A 19,483-nucleotide genomic window follows, 5' to 3' on the forward strand; every position below is an offset into this window, starting at 1 on the left:
CCCTCCTCTCAGAGCCTACGCTCTATCTGCTATTCCCGAACAGAGATACGCAAGTTTCTCCGTGACTGCAGATGCCAGTCAAAGCTGTTATGATGACGTTTCACCCCAATTTAACATCAACGCGGTAGGAATTAGAATCAAACTTATGGGAAAGGAGACCCCTTGGACATCAATCAGCATGATGAGAACTATTGAAAACAAAAGAAAGAATCTTTGGGAAAAAAATTATCTGAGGAGAATAAATTTATTTTAGTCTGACCCCAGTCCCAACCCCTAACATGGAGGAGGCGGGGTTTATGACCTATACTGCAGCCAGACACCAGGGGGCGATAGAGACGTTTTGGCTTCATTTATGGGGAGCTGTCGCATCGTCCATGTTTTCTACAGTCATTGGTTTATACCGTTACAAAAAAATAAAAAAATAAATAAAAATAAAAATCATCGGGCCACCTATGCCCGATGGCCAGTCCAGCTATGGCTGTGCCATCAGTTAACCCTAGGGTTGCCGACCCCTGCTTTACACCTCAATGCGAAACGCGTAATATTTTTCTCTGAATGCGGGACGATTCCGTTTTTTACGGGACGGTTGGCAACTCTACTAACTAACCTTATGAATAAAATAAAGTTCACTATCGGTAACATCATAGCACCCACCCAGCTGTATATAAACTCCGTCATGCTAGCTATTACGCAGTACGAAAAAGTCAGCACAACGAAAATAAACTACACCTAAACTTGGTTTATATCTGACCCAGATAGACTGCAGGTCATAACTTCTTACCTGAAGTTCAGTTCACCTGACACTCGGACCAGCGGCCTGACACTCGCTCCTTTCTCTCCTCCTCCTGCCTCCCCTTTCCGGCCCACCGGGCAAATGCCTGGTATGCCTGATGGCCAATCCAGTATCATCGTATCATCAGTTAACCCTTCGTGCCCAGGGTTGCCGACCCCTGATCTAAGGTTTTCATTACGTGTCCAAGGCATTTAACTATTTCACGCTTTTCAACAGCAGAGAGATTCTTTTTCTTTCCCATATTGCTTGAAAATGGTGGTCTGCTTCAGTGGCAGTTCTAGCCTGTTTGGCGCCCTGGGACACCTAACAAACGTAAACAGACATTTTCACTATCCCTACTAATTGATGTTATCTTGTTGTATTTCTGTTTTGGTCAGTGCTATCCTCTATGTTGTTGCATGCTGGGGCAGCAGGTTGAGGGTCACAGATGCCAACAGACTAAATTAACTGATCCACAAGGCCAGCATTGTTGTGGGGATAGAGCTGGACTCCGTTAGGGTGGTGTCTGAGAGGTAGATGTTGTCCAAGATAAAGACAATGTTGGATAATACCTCCCACCCACTCCATGACATGCTGGCTAGTCACAGAAGCACATTCAGTGAGAGACTGAGATTACCAAAAAGCACCACTGACCGACACAGGAAATCATTCCTGCCTGTGGCCATCTCCCTGTACAACTCCTCCATCTAACACACGGTGAACACTGCAATAGTTACACCCTTTTTACACACGCTCTTTTTTCTACTCTGGATTATTCTTGTCAATTTTCTTGATATTTATTTAAGAAAATAATATTTAAGAAAATTGGCGCCCTCCTTGCAAACGGAGGGTGCCCTTACTCCCAGCAAATGGGCGTTAGAAAACCGATCAGTGCCTATGCCATTCCCAATATGCGCTGGCATGATGTTGGGCCAGCATGAGTACGAGTATATATTTTTTTGCCAATGCCTGTGATGCCACCCCCCACCAACATGCCGCCCCGGGCAACCCGTATCAAAAACCGCTACTTGTCTGCTTGATAATGTGGAACATCCTTCCTTAGTAGTTTGTTCTTTAATTGGGCTCAACTGTCAAATTAATGATCATAGTAAAAACATGCAGCATGCCGCTGTCTGTTTAAGTCACACTAGCTTCTCCTTTTCACAAACACACACACACACACACACACACACACACACACACACACGATGAGGTGTACCGTACCTTAACAAGATGAAAGTGACCCACATGTGTGCACCGTTGAACTTGATGCTGAGTGTTGCAATCGCTGGAAAGCAACAGACAGCTGATAGTGTGAGTATGTCTGTGTGACTGTGTGAGTGAGTGAGTGTGTCTGTGCGATTGTGTCTGCCCCAATAGCAAGCAGATCTGGCCCAGATCTGGTATCAAGCCGGCACTGCTGTTTGACTTCTGGCATGATAAGACGTATGTCATCCAGATATGGGCCAGGCCTGGCAATGATGATGCTATTTATGTTCCTATTTTCCTATTTTAGTTAGAAGACCCAAATGCCATGTTGCAATACTATACTGCTATGGTAGCCAACGTTTCAAATGCAGGTTTGACAGGTTTGTGAGTGTACACTTTATCCAATACCTAGTGACGGTTTACTCATCTTTGCCAGTGGGTGGCTGTAGCTCAGGCAGCAGAGCAGGTCACCTACTGATTGGAAGGTTAGTGGTTCGATCCCTGGCTCCTCCAGTCTGCAAGAGTGTGAATGTGTATGAATGTAGTTAGGAAGCACTCAGATTAGAGAAAGTGTGTGAATGTGGCATGTTGTATAGAGCACTTTGAGTACTCTGGGAGAGTAGAAAAGCGCTATTAAAGGAATCAGTCCATTCACTGTCTGAACAGAGTTTCATCATGTTACTTTTGCACTATTATGCACATGTTGTTATTACATGGCTTGATTAAAATACACATTAGGCTGACATCTGGGGCCAGAGCTGAAACTGTTCTGGGCCAGCACAGAACCACCAGCGTGTCTGCAACTGGCCTTGTGCTGGACCATGTGTGGGCCACGTCTGGCAAACCAGAGCTGGGCCACCAAAGGGCCGTCATTCTTTGCGGTATGTGGGCCGTGTGTAAGCACATTGTGTGGGCCAGATCCGATCCATACCAATTTTGCTTTGTGTGTGTGCGTAAATTATGCAGTGCTCAAAGAAACAAAGATGGCCTTTGTCTCTGAATAAGAGCACATGAGGTGGGCGGGAGAGCGGCTGTCACACTCTGCCGTTTTCCAGAAACATGAGTGCTGATGGAGGACAAAATAAAACACAAACTAAGAGATAGCAACACCAGACACACATCAGGAGCACCACAGAAGAAGAGAGTGAGAAGTAAAAGACCTGCACTGTGACCTGAACTGTAAATCACATCGAGTCTGTAAATGCTTCACATTCATGGAACTGAGGCAATCTGCAGTTTTCTTTGACAGCGGGCAGATTTATCATTTGTAATGTGAACAGAACAGCTAGTAACAACACGTCCACTAACCCACCCTCCCAAAGCACTCCCACGGGACACAGGACACCCTGGTTAAACATACTTCCACTCTTCTCACCCCACCAGTGGGCCAACTCTGATGGAAAGCTGTAGAATGAAATTGAAACAGAAATATGAGACTACTCTGAGGTTAAAAACACAGAAATGTTCCAGCTGTCACCATCGTGATGGGTTTCTCCTCAGAATACGGACATTTTCTCACAGGTCCTCAAAACACAAAACATACCTCCCATCAGGACGAGACCAGTCTTGTCTCAATTGATCACTTCTTTTGTTTTTAAAGGATTTTATGATTATGAAGGTGTTCCCCTCAGGGCGGCACGCTCTCCTACATTGACACAGCCAGCCAAAACCTTCAATAAAGTCAAACGTTTCTGGGTTCACAACAGGAGTCAATATCTGGGTGTCAGATAGTTATCGGAGGAAAAATTTACTGCTCAGAAATCCAAAGTTTATGTTTTGTTCTCCATTTCCTTTGACATCCTTCAGCGGTGTTGTTAATGTGACGGATTTATCAGTAAATGACAAGACCTGGAAGCAAATACCTACAACACTCAGCAGGAAACACTCTTCCTTTACGGTGTGGGACACTGACGTGACATGTGTCATTAGAAAGAATCATAATAATGTGAAACTTTAACACCGTGAAGATAGGGCAGACGACTGGTTTCCATCAGAGAACAGATGGATCTTTATCAGGTGCAAATGAAAAAGCCCTCAATTATTAACACAGAGAGGGCCACAATGAGAAACTCCCATACAGGGCGTGGAGAAGCCATGGAGAACATCATGCTGCCTGTAACATCATTCACCGTGACCGGTTTGGTGGTGGGGAGGCGTATTCATGGAGGTCTGACTCGCCTTCAGCTCACTGCTGCGGCAGATGGCCGCCCCTCCCTGAGCCTGGTTCTGCCCAAGGTTTCTGTTAAAAGGGAGTTTTTCCTTCCCACTGTCGCCAAAGTGCTTGCTCATAGGGGGTCATATGATTGTTGTGTTTTTGTCTGTATGTATTATTGTAGGGTCTAACTTACAATATATAGCACCTTGAGGCGACTGTTGTTGTAATTTGGCGCTGTATAAATCAATCTGAATTGAATAGGTCCTGTGAGTGTATGTTGGATATGTGGTTATGTGTTCGTTTGTTCTATGTTTCCCTGAAGATAGTATTTGCATTTCTTGCTCCTGGCCTTCTGTAGTTTTGGATTTTTTCCTTTTGTGAAGTTTTTTTGAAGTTCTGTTTTCCAGAACTCATTTGGTTCCACATTCTGTGCTCCACACAGCTGATCTTTTACACTCGTAAAGGATTGAAAGGTGACCTGGAATGACACGATTATCATAGTGAGTAACATCCAAGACGCTTCGGTTGGTTTCCTATGTTGTTTTTATCCACGTTGATTCTCTGAGTACATGAGCAACTATTCCCATTCCTGCAAACTGTTCTATTTGTGAAAAACACAGTTAAACATATACATTTTTAAAAACTGAGTTCTTCCTCCTCACTATAGCCAATCCTGCTCACATTGATTGGCTGACTTGGCTGATTGATTGACTGTCACATTGTTGAAGTCTTCTCTCCAGTGTTGGAGGGTCTTTACCTATTAACTGTAATCTTAGTCTGATTGTGTGAAACAAGTCTCTGTTGTAAATAAGACATTGAGTCTTAACAGGACTACCTGTATAAATAAATTCAAATCAAATAGATGCAAACAGCTGCTGTAGTAAAACTGTAAGACTTCTGTGGCTGTACGCGGTTTATATATCGTGATCGATAGGTTCTGGGCATATTCTGGCACTTTTTGGGAGTTTTCACTCTGAACCTGAGCGAACACGTGACAGCTGAAAGCTGTTAGTATGTAGGAACAAAAAAAAAAACAGCCTTGTTGTTGTTTGACCTTCATCTTTCTGAATCCTGCGTACTCTGTCAGAGTTCTGAAAAGAGGTAAACTGAGCGGAGTGGGCAGGAGGCGGTGAGGAACACAAAGTCCTTCAACTGAAGATCGTCTGAAACGTGCTGTGAGAGATGTTTTTATGCTGCTCAGTTTCACAGAGACAGCGATGCTCACCAAACCCATAAAAACTGTCAGAGAGGGGAAGAAGGAGCTCTTCTCCTCTCTTCAAGGACAAAAATCGTGAATGGTTTTGTTCCAGAGCAGAAAGCAGTCTAACCGCCTCCTCCATGGCTGTACTGCTCTCATCTGTCAAATAATATATGTATTTATTCAGATTAACAAAAGGCTTTGGGATTAAAATATGCCAGGCAGGCAGAGGAACCTTAGTTTAGTGTGCAGGACCTGAAGGCCTAATTTGGGGATTTTCCTTTGTTAACAAAGAGAGCTGATCCTGCACTCTAACGCGCACCCTTCTGTTCTGAAAGCAGCGCCACAGGTGGGAAAGCATCATCCCCGAGGCTCTAGCTTGCTCTGTCACTCAGGTGGAAATCACAGCTTCATCTCACACACACACACACACGCACACAAACAGAGAGAGAGAGAGCAGAAACCTGACAGGTGTGAGCAGGATTATAGAAAAATTCAAATAAATCTGGGGCAAAAAACCAGGCCACACTCTGGCCACCAAGGGTAGAGTTACAGAAAAGGAAGACGTGGTTTTGGACTTTCCTCTGACAGTCCAAAACAGCCAAAGCAACACAGGAACCCATTTTCCCCTCCGGCTGCTCATTATCAGTGGCTTCATTGGTCAGACTGGACGTCATGTACATGAACTAAAATGATTTAAATAATCGATCCTGATTTGTGGATTAACTGGCTGTTGTTTATATTGTGACCTCTTTATATCAGATATGAGAGGCTCTCCAAGACAAACATTAACACTGTAGCGCCATCTTGTGGTTAAAAAGGTAGAAACTCCCTGAACACATACAGATGATAACAGATGTATTACCCCCCTTTCATTTTTTAATATGCTCCCGACGCTAACAGTCAGTGGTGAGGCCTTTTTGCATGATAACTCGGCTGAGTCATCCACGCGTGTCTCTGCAGTTGTTCTGGGTGTTTTAGACCCTCACTAGTTTTCTTTCAGAGTCTTTAATTCTTCTGCCAGGCTTCTTCTGTGCTGTGCGGCTCTCTTTGAATTTCTCGACAATGCTTCTCACTCCAGTTCTTCACACTTGGAGCTGCTGTGATGACTTTGTATATTCACTCCTGCTCTGTGAGCATCAGTGATTCTGTTTCTCAGGTCTGGTCTGATGATACTCATTGACGATTTGAACCCTGCTCAAGTTTTTATACTGAGTGCAAACTGGAAAATAACTGTCAGTTTGAACTGGACAGCTTTGAGTGTTACAGAGTTAAAGCACATCATGGTACAGCAGTACTTTGTGCTGTGACTCAATAGAGTAATATAATAATATAGAGTATTAATAATATTCACCCTGCGCATTCTCTCTGTTATTGTGTCCAAACTGGAATCATTTATTCTTTCTGAAGAAAACTGTTTGTGCTTTAAATCCTTTCCTCAGTTAAAATACATTCTCTTCATGCTTTGAGCTGCTTCTGAAGTTACAGTGAGCTACTTTTACCTGCAAGATCAATCATGTCACATAGCACAATCAAATCACAGCGCACTGCTATCCAAACTGGAAATACAGATTTTACACTTCCCTTTCATGGCAGCGAAGATTTTTGAAGATAACACTACGATAGTCCCTCTTTATTTTTACTGTAGCATTGTAAATGATGATGTCATAACATCTTGAGCTGACGGGACAGAAGCAGCTTTTCAAACTAAAACCATCACTGCTGCCGTCTGTTGGAGGGACACATACAAAGATTATGATTATGAGCATTTATTGCAGCTACGTGTGAAAATTATATTTTACTTGAAATATAACATTAGTAAAAAAGCAGTTAAGTGAAGTAATTAAAGTAAAAATACTTGTGAGTATTTAAATAAGTATAAAGGTACAGGCTGGGTTCACAGATTTTCTGTTAACAGCTGTCAGGTGCCAAAAACTTCTCATCTTCCTAATAAATGCCTCTAATGCAGTGTCTAAAATGCAAGCATTCTTTGTTAATAACCACCGTCTGCCTCTGTAAAAGAAATCTACTTTATGTTTCTCCTAAAGTGAAGCTTCTGCTGTCACAATGAGCCAGTCACTAAAGCCTTACTGTTATCACTTGACCCTGCTTCAGCCCAACACACCAACACTGCAAACAAATGTAGACGTTGTACACTTGATATGAGAGTCTGATTCTGGTGGTAAACTTAGCATGAGGTAAAATATTAAATTTGTTTGGCTAAATGACCTCCTCAACATGTCTTTAAATTCTCCAGAGGCCTGGTAATGAACTAAGCATTGATTCAGGTGTGTTGACCCAGGGTGATCTCTAAAACCTGCAGGACACTGGCCCTTGAGGCCTGGAGTTCCCCACCCCTGGTTTAAGGGAAGAAATGATTGCCCTGACTGTTGTTGTGTCAGTCAGACAGGTGGGTGGTTCGATCCCTGGCTACTCCAGTATGTATGCCAAATACCCAGTATTGGGGAGTAACGGAATACATGTACCGCCGTTACGTATTTAAAATACAAAATATGAGTAACTGTATTCCGTTACAGTTACCGTTTAAAAAGGTGGTATTTAGAATACAGTTACTTTGTTGAAATAAATGGATTACACTGCGGTACTTTCCTGTTTCATATTGTGGTGGGTCAGGACTGTTTGGGTTTTGTTTGACAGCTATGTTCTGTTGTTCCAGGCGGCAGCGTTACGGTTGCCATGGTTACAGGGCGACGCGCGCTCTCTCTCTCTCTGCGACTGTGTGTTTCCTGGGTGAGAGAGCGCCTTTTTGTTGTTGTTGTTGTGCTAAGCTAACAGGCAGAATGCTACAAGTATAGCTCTAAAGAATGTAGCCTCATGGGCAGTGTAGTCCGTGTTGCAGGAAGAATGGACCGCCATACACGTTATGTGTCTGTGAGCAAGAGGAGGGAGAAAAAGGAGAGTGGAAAAGTATGAGCAGTCATCAAGCAAAAACGGGAGCTGGAAGCATATAAATATAATAGTAACCACTGCAGCCAAGAAGAGTGCCTGACGAGCCCAGTTGTAAGTAAGCTATTAAGACTCGACTGTACACTGTGTTCGTGTTTTCCTCCGAAAACAATAAGTTCCGTTGGAGCAGTCTTTCAACGCCTCTCTCTGTCTCTTGCAATCCCTGGAAACTAACCCAAGTTGCTCTGTAGGGCATCCTGCTGGGTAGAACGACGTCTTAGAAAAGGAACCAGTCCATTTATCAAAGTCTCTACTGCCATCTAGTGGTAAAAACTAATTTCTGTGTAACCTGGGCTTCTTTAAATGAAAGCAGAACAGCAAGTAAAAAGCTGGAATAAGAAGAATTCTACAGCACTTGTTAGCTTTTTATTGTTGGTTCCTTTTAATTTGTTATATAATTACAGCTAAAGGTAAATGTGTTTTTATTAAAAAGCCATAAAAACCTTTTTTTTTTTATATGTTAAATGAACACAGTGAAAAATAATGATGTTGTGACTGTACACAGTCTTTGAAAAAGAAATCTTGCTCCAAGGAAAAGCTTTTTGGATGGCTGTTTTGGTACCGATTGGCAGAGCATCATATGTTATTGATATTATTTTGCACATATATCCAAATGTTCTAATGATGAAAACAAATCTAGTATATATTTGCATGTATCCTACATTATATGTGCTCACACCTGAGATTAAAGTTTAAAGCTATGAGTTAAATGAATCGTGAAATCTAAACAGAGATGTTAAATGTTGTACTCGGTCGTTTCCCTGCTTCAGAGGAAACCGAGTTGGTCAGTGCATGCTTTGCACCGAACAATGACAGTATTGTCTGGTTCTCGCTGATAACCTGGATGGGCGGTGTGTCATTTCAAAAAGCTTTTGAATTGTTTGGGCCACCAGACGACGACAGCTGTGGTCACAAAAAGCCTTCTGGTCCTATGGAAGTGTACGGGACAACAACTCTCTGACCTCTGCTGGGTTTATGGTCTTACGGCCACTCATTTGGGGTCATACTCAATAAAATATTGAGGATTATTGTGGTATATTATGCCATGAGTTGTATGAGCCAATGAGTGTGCAGCTTCACAGCCTGTCCCTCCCTTCATGTTCACATGTGCCGCACTCCACAGTAATCAATAATCAGAGTTTTATGCACATAAATCTCCAGGTGAACGACTCATCAAACGAGCGTCCAGATCCAAACGAAGCTCTGAGCTGGCGGATAAACACCGCGAGGCAGCAATCTGATCCTGCAAACGTCTGAGACATCTCAGTAAACCACAGTGAGACTCCACGCAGCAACACCCTCCTCTACCACACCAACCTTCTGCATGTCCTCCTTCACTAAACCATCTGTTTTGCTGTCTTTGTGTCAGTACCACAGTCTCCAAACCATCCATCACAGCATCACCTCAATCTTTAAATGTTCTCTTTCATTATTGCTGTTTACTTCTGTCACAAATCACCCCTGACATTCTCCTCCACCCACTCCACCCTGCCTGCACTCTATTCTTCACCTCTTTAGATGGTTGACCGCAGGTATTTAAGCTCATCCACCTTTACTACCTTTGCTCCTTTCATGTTCACCTTTCCACCTGCACACCTGATCACTGTCTCTGTACTCACAGGTGTCCTTGCACCACCCTCACACAACGCCACACTTCCTCTGTTACGACCCATCATCTGCTTTCTATAGCCCAACAAAGACACAGTGAAGCTCCTTCTGACCTTCTCTATACTTGCGCATCATGGGGGGGATGGATGGGCACTAAAAATATTGAGGTAGCACAAAAAACAGAACACTGAAGGGGTGCAGTGGAGAGGAGGGGGTGATGATGGGAAATCGTGAGGGAAATACAAAGGGACACAATACGAATGGCAAAAACTGGAAATGCGGGAATTAAAAAAAAACAACTTGATGTCCAGCTGTCAGCTCATTTTATGGTGTCTTCCTCTCTCTTTTGCGCATGTTTATTAAAATTATTACCGACACAGAACAGAAAATGATAAATAAAGAAACTCTGCACTTGTATCGGTGAGATGAGGTTTATGGCTGCAGAAAAAGCCCCTCACTGGATCTTGAGTTTGGATTAGTTTGTTTAACAGTCCTAAAGCAGGCTGCATCCAGCTTCTTCTGATCTGAAAAGAGTGAAGCCCACATCTCGGTCCCACGGCCTCCTTTTATCACATTAAGCCGCTTAAAATGAATTAAAATCCGCATGATTGGATGACTCATTCGCTCCCAGGTTCGACAACAAAAGCCTTTGTCGCCCCCAGGCGGGGGTAAGCAACGGTACACTGCGAGCTAACAACAAAAACGGCAGTCGCCTGTTCACGAAACCATCGTACCGTCAACTGACACTGTGACGTTATTGGCACGCTCCGTGAACCCAGGCAGCGAGGAGACGCTTCCGGATTGGCTGTACGTAAGGGGCCGTTGCAGTCACGTTCAACTATTGGTGAATGAGTCGCAGAGCGTGAATTTGATTGAGTAGCCGTCGCGTAGGCGGGCAGAATAGCACGTTCGGTTGTGGAGCCGAGGCCGGTACTAAGCATTTCGGCACGTTGTGAAGCCGTTAGCGTTCAGGCAGCCGCTGCTGTGACTCTTAGACACTTCCTGTTTGTAAAGCGCAGTTTTGCCCAAAATAATTCACCAGGCGGTAAGTTACTCTTCTCTGTAATCTAATCCAACATCTCTGTGTGTGATTAGTTTATACCTGGGTTTTTTATTAACTGGATCGCTCTTCCAGGCCGCGTCTACAGCCTGGTGTAGAGGGGGAGTTGCTGTTAGCAACCCTAATGACATTGTAACTAGAGTATAATTATATAATCGTGTATTACTTATAAATTACAATATTTGAGTATTTTGAACTGCCATCGGATAGTGTAATAACTGTTATTGCGTGAAAAAGTCGAAATGCAACTACCGGCTTGATTGTTTGGTCTCCAGGATATAGCCACCCCCCACATGTAGCTCTCTTTTAGCCGTGGCTCGGTCGTTACTGCCTCTTTTACCGCTCCATTTTGTCGTTTAATTCCTACATGTTAATTCAAATAAATAGTTTAAAGATAAATTTCGTGTTTGGTTCACCCTTCGGTCCCGGTTCGGAGCTGCTAGCGGGGCTCTCTCCGGCAGCAGCGGAGGGGTGGCCGGCCGGGACACGTGCTGCGGCCGCCGCTCGCCCTGCCTCGCTTTGGGAGCCGTGTGTTCGCTCAGTTTCCACAGCTTGGCTCCGGAGAGGGCCGTCTAGCATGCCATGTGAACCCGGTTATCGATGGGGCAGTCCACTGAGGGTCGCGTGCAAGCCGGTGAGCGGCTCCAAGCAGCGGGCACGCCGCGGCCTTTGTGTGCGTGCAAGCGCAGTCCTTCACGCGGAGCTCGGATCGATAAGCTAGAGCCAGTTGGAAGCATTGGGGCACGTTTTTAGGCTAGCTGGGCTAGTCCACCTTAAAGCCTGGTGGACCAGGGAGGGCTGGGCGGTGTGTCACAGCAACAGATGGCTCGTGCTGTGTGTACAGGTGTGCACATTTATCTGCACAGCACTTTGTGGTGGAAGGTAGAGTGAAGGCCAGTGATCCCGTGTACTCCCGGTGTTAGCAGGGGGCTAAATTCTCTTTAACAAGAAGACACCTTCAACAGCAGGCTGAGGGAAGGCGGCCATCTTCCTTGGCTAGCCCAGGGGGTAAGGAGGAGGAAGACAAACTGTAGGAGTGCAGGGCTTAATTAATTAACCGAAAATGGATTTAAAGTTTATCAAATGTCCAAAGACATGAAAATGGGCAAAGAACAGACTTGTGTTACATACATTTGACTCTTTACCTTAACTGTATGTGAATCAGCTATACCTACATCAGCTTGCAGGCCTCAGATGCCTGTTGTAGGCCAATGAAGTCCCAGGTAAAGAGCACTTCAGGTTTCACATTTCCAGTAACAGCAGACATGAAACATCCAGGGATGCCTGCAGACGGTATTGTATAAAGACCAGGAAGCATGCTCGAGCAGGATATCCAAGGTATGGTTAGGCTCACCTAAGATGGATTTAATCTTAAGCATCAGGATTTACAGGACTAGAAATGAGTCAGAGGGATGGCTCAAAATTGAGGGAGAGTGGATACACTGGGCAAAGGATGAAGATGGAGCTGCTAGGCGGGAGGACAAGAGGAAAATCTCAGAGGAGGTTCCTAGGTGTAGTGCATGGGTAGGCAACTCCAGGCCTTAAGGGCCAGTGTCCTGCAGGTTTTAGATCTCACCCTGGGTCAACACACCTGAATCAAATGATTAGTTCATTACCAGGCCTCTGGAGAACTGTTGAGGAGGTCATTTAGCCATTTGAATCAGCTGTGTTGGATCAACAACACATCTAAAACCTGCAGGACACTGGCCCTTGAGGGCTGGAGTTTCCTACCACTGGTGTAGTGAAACAGATGATGATGCTGGGATAGAGATGGAGAAAGATGTTGGGGTGTGGGAGTAGGAGACCATTGTCGCTCTGCGATGACCAGCAGCAGACACCGTCATGCCTGGATTACATTTTCCCTGATATCGGTCTTCGGTCACATTTATGTCTTGATGAAATCTTTCCCTGTGCTTGTTGTTGACAGAAACATGAGTCTTGAATCATCTGATGAGCTGTTTCACACTCACGATTCGCGATTCTCTGCTTTCACTCTGCGTCCACAAGTGTTTTGTGTGCGGTGCGGATTCAGTATCAGTTCGGAGTTCAGGGGCAACAAATACGCCTCCTTTTATTCTGCCTTCACTTTTCTGGAGACCAAACTTGTTAAACACTGAAATACGTTACCGTCTTTTCTTTTTCTTTCTTTTTTTTTTTTTTTTAAGTCAGCTAAAAAAAAAACTAGGCTTGCTTGAAGAAAACATTTTTTAAAATTTGAAATCTGGAAGCGAAATTCATGAAAGCACAGCTGAACGAAGCCCAGCAGCAAAATACTCGTTGGCCGGTGTAATCTGCACAACCTTCCAAATGTAATACTTGTAGTACTTTGATTTTTGTTTGATTTTACCCAAGTTGGACAGTCTGCACACTGTGTACAGTTCAAAGCAACAAAGTTCAGATCAACATGAATTGTGATTTAGGATGTTTGTGCAGGCCACCTGTGTCACCACCACCTGTCAGAGGCCACGCCCCTAATAATGCAAACCCTAGTCCAGTTTAAACAGCTTTTATAAAGGTAGAACTCATCTATAGAGACCACAAACTAGTTTGTTTCAGGCTGTAAACATGTTCATTTTAACTGAGTTGCTGCTGGAGCCCCTGCTGGATGCTATAGGAACTGCAGGTTGTAGTTCTTGGTTCGGTAAGGCTAACTGGGCTTAGAACAGCAGCTGCTCGATACACAGGATATCATAACAGATGTTCATCACCGTTGTTTCAGTTGATGTTGAGATCAGGTTTATTTAATAATATCATTACTCAGACTTTGTTGATTTATTAAACCTAAAAAAACATTAAATAGATATTGGACAACAGAACACGGATTAAAGCCAAAACTGTTACTGAAATAAACTTTAGATGCTAACACATTGTCCGTGTTGAGCTTTTTTTGTCCTATTGTTGGAGTTTTACACTGAGAGAGGTTAGCGGGTAGAGTCGGCGAGTAGCTCATGTAGCAGCCGTGGTTTCTGTCTAAAAATATCCCGATGAGGAGGCCAAGCGGGCTGCCGGCTTCACAGGTGGATACCCTGGAAATGTTTTTAGCAGAGACCCTCAAATAAAAGCCACCAGCTCTTTCTGCCACAGTAAAGTGACCCAGCTGGTTGTTTCCTGTGGTTCATTTCCATTCAGCGTGAAAGAAGGACCTTGGGATTGATTGTTGAGGAATTCACAGCAGGAATGACTTTTTCCAGTCTTCCTTATATACTCCATTCATGTTGCTACAGAGAGAAAATCTACCAGTAGAGGCACGAAGCAGGCAATCCATCGAGTCTGACGAGCCCTGCAGCTTTCTGTGGAAAAATCCTGAGCGGGTCTCATTTTAAAAACTGCAAATGTTCAAGAAACAGGGAAAGTATGCAGGTCTGTCTGAGCATGCCAGGCGTGTCTGTGGAGCGCAGCAAGCTTCCTGCTTCTGACGCCTGTTTGCATCATAGTTGTCATAGTACAGGAAAGGTAGAACACATCTGAACAAGCCATAGTCTGCAACCATTCCAAAACATAGTCAACGTTTGTGCAGTTTCCCGTGGACGATGTGCTATCTGCCACAGAAGAAACAGTTTTTTTAATAAGACTTTCAGCATAAAGTCAGGTGTGTCAGAAAGTAGGGCTGTGCGATATGACCAAAATCTCATATCCCAATGTAAGACACTTATCGTCCCGAATTTTTTTTTTTTTTTACATTTTCTGCTAATTCTGTGGGTTAGTGTCCACGCCCTGTGAAAATCGTCTCCAGGGCCGTTTTCACATCGGTGCACACAGACGAGGCAGAATGGGTCGGCTCTGCTGAATACAGGCGTCACAAACACGTAGTGGCCGAGGCTGAAACTCGATGAGTCGGTCTGCATGAGCAGCTCATCAGCACCTGAAACAAAGTTCCTCTACCCCACGGGGTCTGTTGCTCTGAATGATCAACGTTTAAGAGACTACTGAGCTCAGAATGACTTCATTGAGCAGATTTCTCAGTCTGTGCAGTCCTCATGTCTCCGTGTTTGTGGCACTAAAACGTCCATGATGAATTTGTTCACAGCTGTTGGGATGAGCGGAGCTTTCTTTGTTTGTAGTGATATCATTTGTCCTGTTGCTGATCTCAGCCTGCTCTTTCTCTCTGCAGAGATTTCAAGTTGACCAAAGAAATGGTGATGGAGAAGCCAAGTGCCCAGCTGGTCGGGCGAGAGTTTGTCCGACAGTATTACACACTCCTGAACCAGGCCCCCGACTACCTGCACAGGTACAGCTGGCAGCTGTTTGTCTGTCAAATCAAATCACTTTTATTGTCACATCACATGTGCAGGTACACTGGTACAGTGCATGCAAGTGAAATTCTTGTCAGCATACGAGGGAGTGACTGAAGCGTCACGCGCTCGCCCGCTGTCTTTGTAAATGTCTTCCTGCACACACTTAACCCGTCTCTGCTGTTTGCACTCAGGTTTTATGGAAAGAACTCATCCTACGTGCACGGTGGCCTGGACAGCAACGGCAAACCGGCGGAGGCCGTTTACGGACAATCTGTAAGTAAAGTGGCAGGCTGTAGCTTTAAGGTCAATTCCAAAGAGCTAGAAGGAACATGTAACTGTACTACAAAGTAATATGTTATAGTTACAGCTTACATTAAAACACACACACGCAGGCTAATTTCAGACGAGGTTGGCCCATCCTGAATGATAAGCTGAACGAGGCGGCGTCCTCTGATTGACGTCTGACCACGAGCGTGAAGTTGGTTTGAGTTCATAGCTTTTAGGTTTGGGCTCGGGAAGTCTGACTCAGCCTGTCTGTTCTCTTTTCCAGGAGATCCATAAGAGGGTGATGGCTCTGAGCTTCCGAGATTGTCACACCAAGATCAGACACGTGGACGCTCACGCCACCCTGAATGAGGGCGTGGTGGTGCAGGTGATGGGCGAGCTGTCCAACAACATGCAGCCCATGAGGAAATTCATGCAGACCTTCGTGCTGGCGCCCGAGGTCAGTTCTTCCATCGGGCCTTCAGCCTGTTATCATGTGATCTGTGACATGAACCCGCAGTAGAAAGTGTTGATTGATGGGTTTTCCTTTCCTTCAGGGAACCGTTGCAAACAAATTCTACGTCCACAACGACGTGTTCCGTTACCAGGACGAAGTGTTCGGCGACTCTGACTCTGAGCCGCCTGAGGGTGAGAACACATCTAGTTCTGTTTTTGTTGTGATTCATGACTCTTTCAGAGATCAGATTAAGAAAGCCTGAACATGTCTGATCGGTTAAATGGGGATGAAAATATTCGGGTAGTGAGTCAAGTGTTTTCAGAGCAGAGGTGGAGGAAGTTCAGCGTTGCTGCTGTTAGTACAGCCGCAGTCTCGCGCGGATATTTAATGTTACGTACGTGTTTTGGTTTTCAGAGTCCGAGGACGAGGTGGAGGAGCTGGAGGAGAGGGTTCCCTCCCCTGACGTGGCTCCCGAGGAGTCGGCTCCTTTCTACGACCCAGCAGCCTGGTATGTGATCGAAGTGCGCTGAAGAGTCTCGCGTTCTTGTCGAGGTTTAAACTTGAATATTTAAACGCACAGAACACAGCTGCACCCGGGTTGTGGAAGAGGAAGATGATGTCACAGTTTTAGTTACTGGAGTTCTAAAGCAAACTGCCACAAGTAGCGTTTTCAGTGAAGTGAACTTCTCTCTTCTTCGCTTCCAGTTCAGAGCCAGCCGTTCCAGGTGACGAGGAGGAAGCGGTGACGGCAAGCCCAGAGCCAGAGCAGGAAGCAGAGAAGGAGGCCGAGGCAGTGGCGGTGGAGCTGAAGCCCGAGACGAAGCCGGACACGCAGACGGACGTGCACACAGGTGACGAGCAGACAGAGAAAAGCCCTGCCCCCGCCACACCATCCGCTACAGAAGCTGTCGCTGCACCTGCCGAGCCCGCCCCCGCCGCCCCGGAGGAAAACAGGGTAGGTGGTTGTGTGGGGGCGTTTATGAATTGGGTTAAGTGGCAAACACGAGGATCTGATTTCTTTCCTTTGTCTTCCAGCCGTTCTCCTGGGCGTTGGTCACCAGTAAGAACCTCCCTCCCAGCGGGGCTGTCCCTGTCTCAGGAATCCCTCCCCATGTCGTCAAAGTCACCCCCACAGCACCGGTGAGTCCCTGTTCTCCCTCAGAACCCTGCTCAGGCTTTATGTCGCAGGTGTGGGTTCAGAAGTGCCGTGATGCTCTGAATGAACATTCATGTCAAATATTAGCAAATATGATAAAGTCTCACACAAAGACTTTGATTTCTCAGCATTTTTCTGGAAATGGCTGTCCTTTTACTCTTTGGCAGCAGGTGTCACTATTTTAAAAGCAGATTTAATCTCACGTTATGATGTAATCGCTTCTCTTGGGTAACACTGAGAAGATGATGGCAGAGCTCTGAGAGCTAGCTTCTGCCAGCAGCACGTTTGTGATGATAATCAGAGCCTCGAGTCCAGAAAACAAACTTTTTGTTTTAAAATGCGTTTCGACTCTTATAGCCCAGAGCTGAAGTGAAGTCAGAGTCCCAGACACCAGCACAGAGACCACAGAGAGACCAGAGGTCAAGGGAACAGAGGCCGGGAGGTCCTCCGCCCACTCACAGAGGCCCCAGACCAGGTACGCATAGTCCCATCAGCAGCAGGTCTTTATTGTTAACCAGAGGTAACATCACGAAGCACCTCAGAGGAGCTCGGCTGCAAAGGTGTCCCTGGCTGATTTGTGACAGAGGGGTCTCCTCGGTGTTTTTGGATTTGTCATTTTTGCTGAACACAGAGAAGCTGTATCTGAAAAGGACTCTTCTTGTTTGTCTCAGGTCGAGAAGGAGAGCAGGGTGAATCGGAGGGGCGCCGGGTGGTCCGGTATCCCGACGCACACCAACTCTTTGTGGGGAACGTGCCTCACGACGTGGACAAGAACGAACTGAAGGAGTTCTTTGAGCGTGAGTTGGATTGTGTGAAACTTTGTTTTTTCTTTTGTTTGTAGGTGTAAAATCTGACTGTTTTTACTGCGTCTTTCAGAGTACGGGACGGTCCTGGAGCTCAGGATCAACAGCGGAGGGAAGCTTCCAAACTTTGGCTTTGTGGTTTTCGACGACTCTGAGCCCGTCCAGAAGATCCTCAGTAACAGGGTGAGCTTTTTGATGCTTTCAGCCGAGGAGCTTCACGCTCAGCTGTTTGTGTCTTGGCCCGTGACAACCGCTTTAATGCCTCTTTTCTCCTTCAGCCCATCAAGTTCCGAGGCGACGTGCGCCTGAACGTGGAGGAGAAGAAAACCCGGTCAGCCAGAGAGGGCGACAGGCGGGACGCCAGGCCTCGGGGCCCCGGCGGCCCCGGCGGGCCCAGAGAGCGGGTTGGGGGCAGCGGGGGACCCCGGGGCCCCTCTGCCCGCGGAGGCACGTCACAGAAACCCAGCTTTGGCTCCGGACGGGGCGCCGGACCCAGCGAGGGACGCTACCCTGCCCCCCGCCAGTGAGGCTCCTGGCCTCTGAACCTGAGTTCATTACTGTCATTTACCTGAGCAGGTGTGTGCCTGCCGCAGCAGGAGCTGATTGGACACGGCCAAATTCTCTGCTCCGCTCCTGGGAGGGAAAAGCGAGGAACTCTGTGCGGTCGTGGTTCCTCGTCGTTTCCCTCCTGGCGCATGAGCGTCAAAACAGGTTTCAGTAATCAACGCAGGTTTAGTCGAAAGCTCTGCCCGCTCCTTCCTGCTGATTTCAGCAGCATGTGTCTCTCCTGAAGATGGCTGCCTCTTCCTTCTCCCCGGATGCCCTCCACTCCAGCCTCCTCCTCCTCCCCCTCACCTCCTGATTTGAGGACGTCGCACTCATTTCTCCCATCGTCTCCTCCTCCTCTACTTCTTTGACCTCCACCAACACGTATTATTTGGACTCTTGTCGGTTTTTTGTTGTTTTTCATGCTGAACTTGAATTTATTAAACAAATCAAAACATGCAAACATATAAAAAAGGGTAAATACTACTTGAATTGGGGATAATGAACCCAGAGGTTAGGTGTTGTTTTTCGCGTTCTCTCCCTGTTTCTTAAAGGAACGTGTACTTTACTGCTTGGGCAATCCTGTGTATTGCTGCCACCGTTGTATCTAGCGATGGATCTGTCTTATTTTTTTTCTATCAGGTCAAGAGCTGAACTATAGTGGTTTTATTTGAGTAATAATAATGTTGGCTTGTAATATGTGGATTGACAGACGTGTCTGAATGGAGCATGTTTCCAAACCCGTTTTTAGGCTTCTACCGATGCACTTCATTTGTCATGTTTAAAGCGAGCTCACCGGCCAACGAGAGAACTAAATTAAAGTGAATTACTGTTTTGAACGTTGTTTCGGAGCTTGTTTTCAGTCTGTGGACGGATGCATGGGGAGTTAAACGTGTTTGAGGACGGCAGCACGTGTCCATGTCCAGGAACATGGGCGCTTTAAGAAGGCGAAGCTTTAATACTGATCTTTTTCTTTTTATGCCTTTAATTGATTTTTTTTAAAAGTGAGTTTTATCTTCACTTAATCCAGAAACTAAATTATTCATTTAAACC

At 45.7% G+C, this 19,483-nt stretch overlaps 1 protein-coding gene across 2 annotated transcripts; it reads left to right on the top strand.

Annotated features, from left to right (window-relative positions):
• Positions 1-8,140: 8,140 nt before the first annotated feature.
• On the top strand, positions 8,141-19,269 carry g3bp1 (GTPase activating protein (SH3 domain) binding protein 1). Of its 2 annotated transcripts, XM_084952799.1 has the most exons (13): positions 8,141-8,355; positions 9,463-9,577; positions 15,081-15,197; positions 15,396-15,477; positions 15,755-15,928; positions 16,026-16,116; positions 16,340-16,433; positions 16,631-16,880; positions 16,961-17,065; positions 17,439-17,556; positions 17,753-17,878; positions 17,958-18,067; positions 18,163-19,269. In XM_084952799.1, the coding sequence occupies exons 3-13, from the start codon at positions 15,103-15,105 to the stop codon at positions 18,409-18,411; spliced, it is 1,494 nt and encodes a 497-aa protein (XP_084808925.1). In that variant the 5' UTR covers positions 8,141-8,355; positions 9,463-9,577; positions 15,081-15,102; the 3' UTR covers positions 18,412-19,269. The 2 variants fall into 2 exon arrangements, with proteins under 2 accessions (XP_084808925.1, XP_084808915.1); XM_084952789.1 differs by lacking the exons at positions 8,141-8,355; positions 9,463-9,577 and adding an exon at positions 10,796-10,954.
• Positions 19,270-19,483: the final 214 nt, after the last annotated feature.

This window comes from Perissodus microlepis, chromosome 2 (assembly GCF_051167445.1).
Source record: "Perissodus microlepis isolate ML-2025 ecotype Zambia chromosome 2, ASM5116744v1, whole genome shotgun sequence".
In the NCBI taxonomy this organism is placed as follows: Eukaryota; Metazoa; Chordata; class Actinopteri; order Cichliformes; family Cichlidae; genus Perissodus; species Perissodus microlepis.

What these genes read in the sequence shown, in the direction of transcription:
- g3bp1 (XM_084952799.1), top strand. Translation starts at nt 15,103, where the DNA reads ATGGTGATGGAGAAGCCAAGTGCCCAGCTGGTCGGGCGAGAGTTTGTC. An exon ending in TGACTCTGAGCCGCCTGAGG is followed by an intron (nt 16,117 to 16,339) that starts GTGAGAACACAT and finishes TTTGGTTTTCAG; the next exon opens with AGTCCGAGGACGAGGTGGAG. An exon ending in TCACAGAGGCCCCAGACCAG is followed by an intron (nt 17,557 to 17,752) that starts GTACGCATAGTC and finishes TGTTTGTCTCAG; the next exon opens with GTCGAGAAGGAGAGCAGGGT.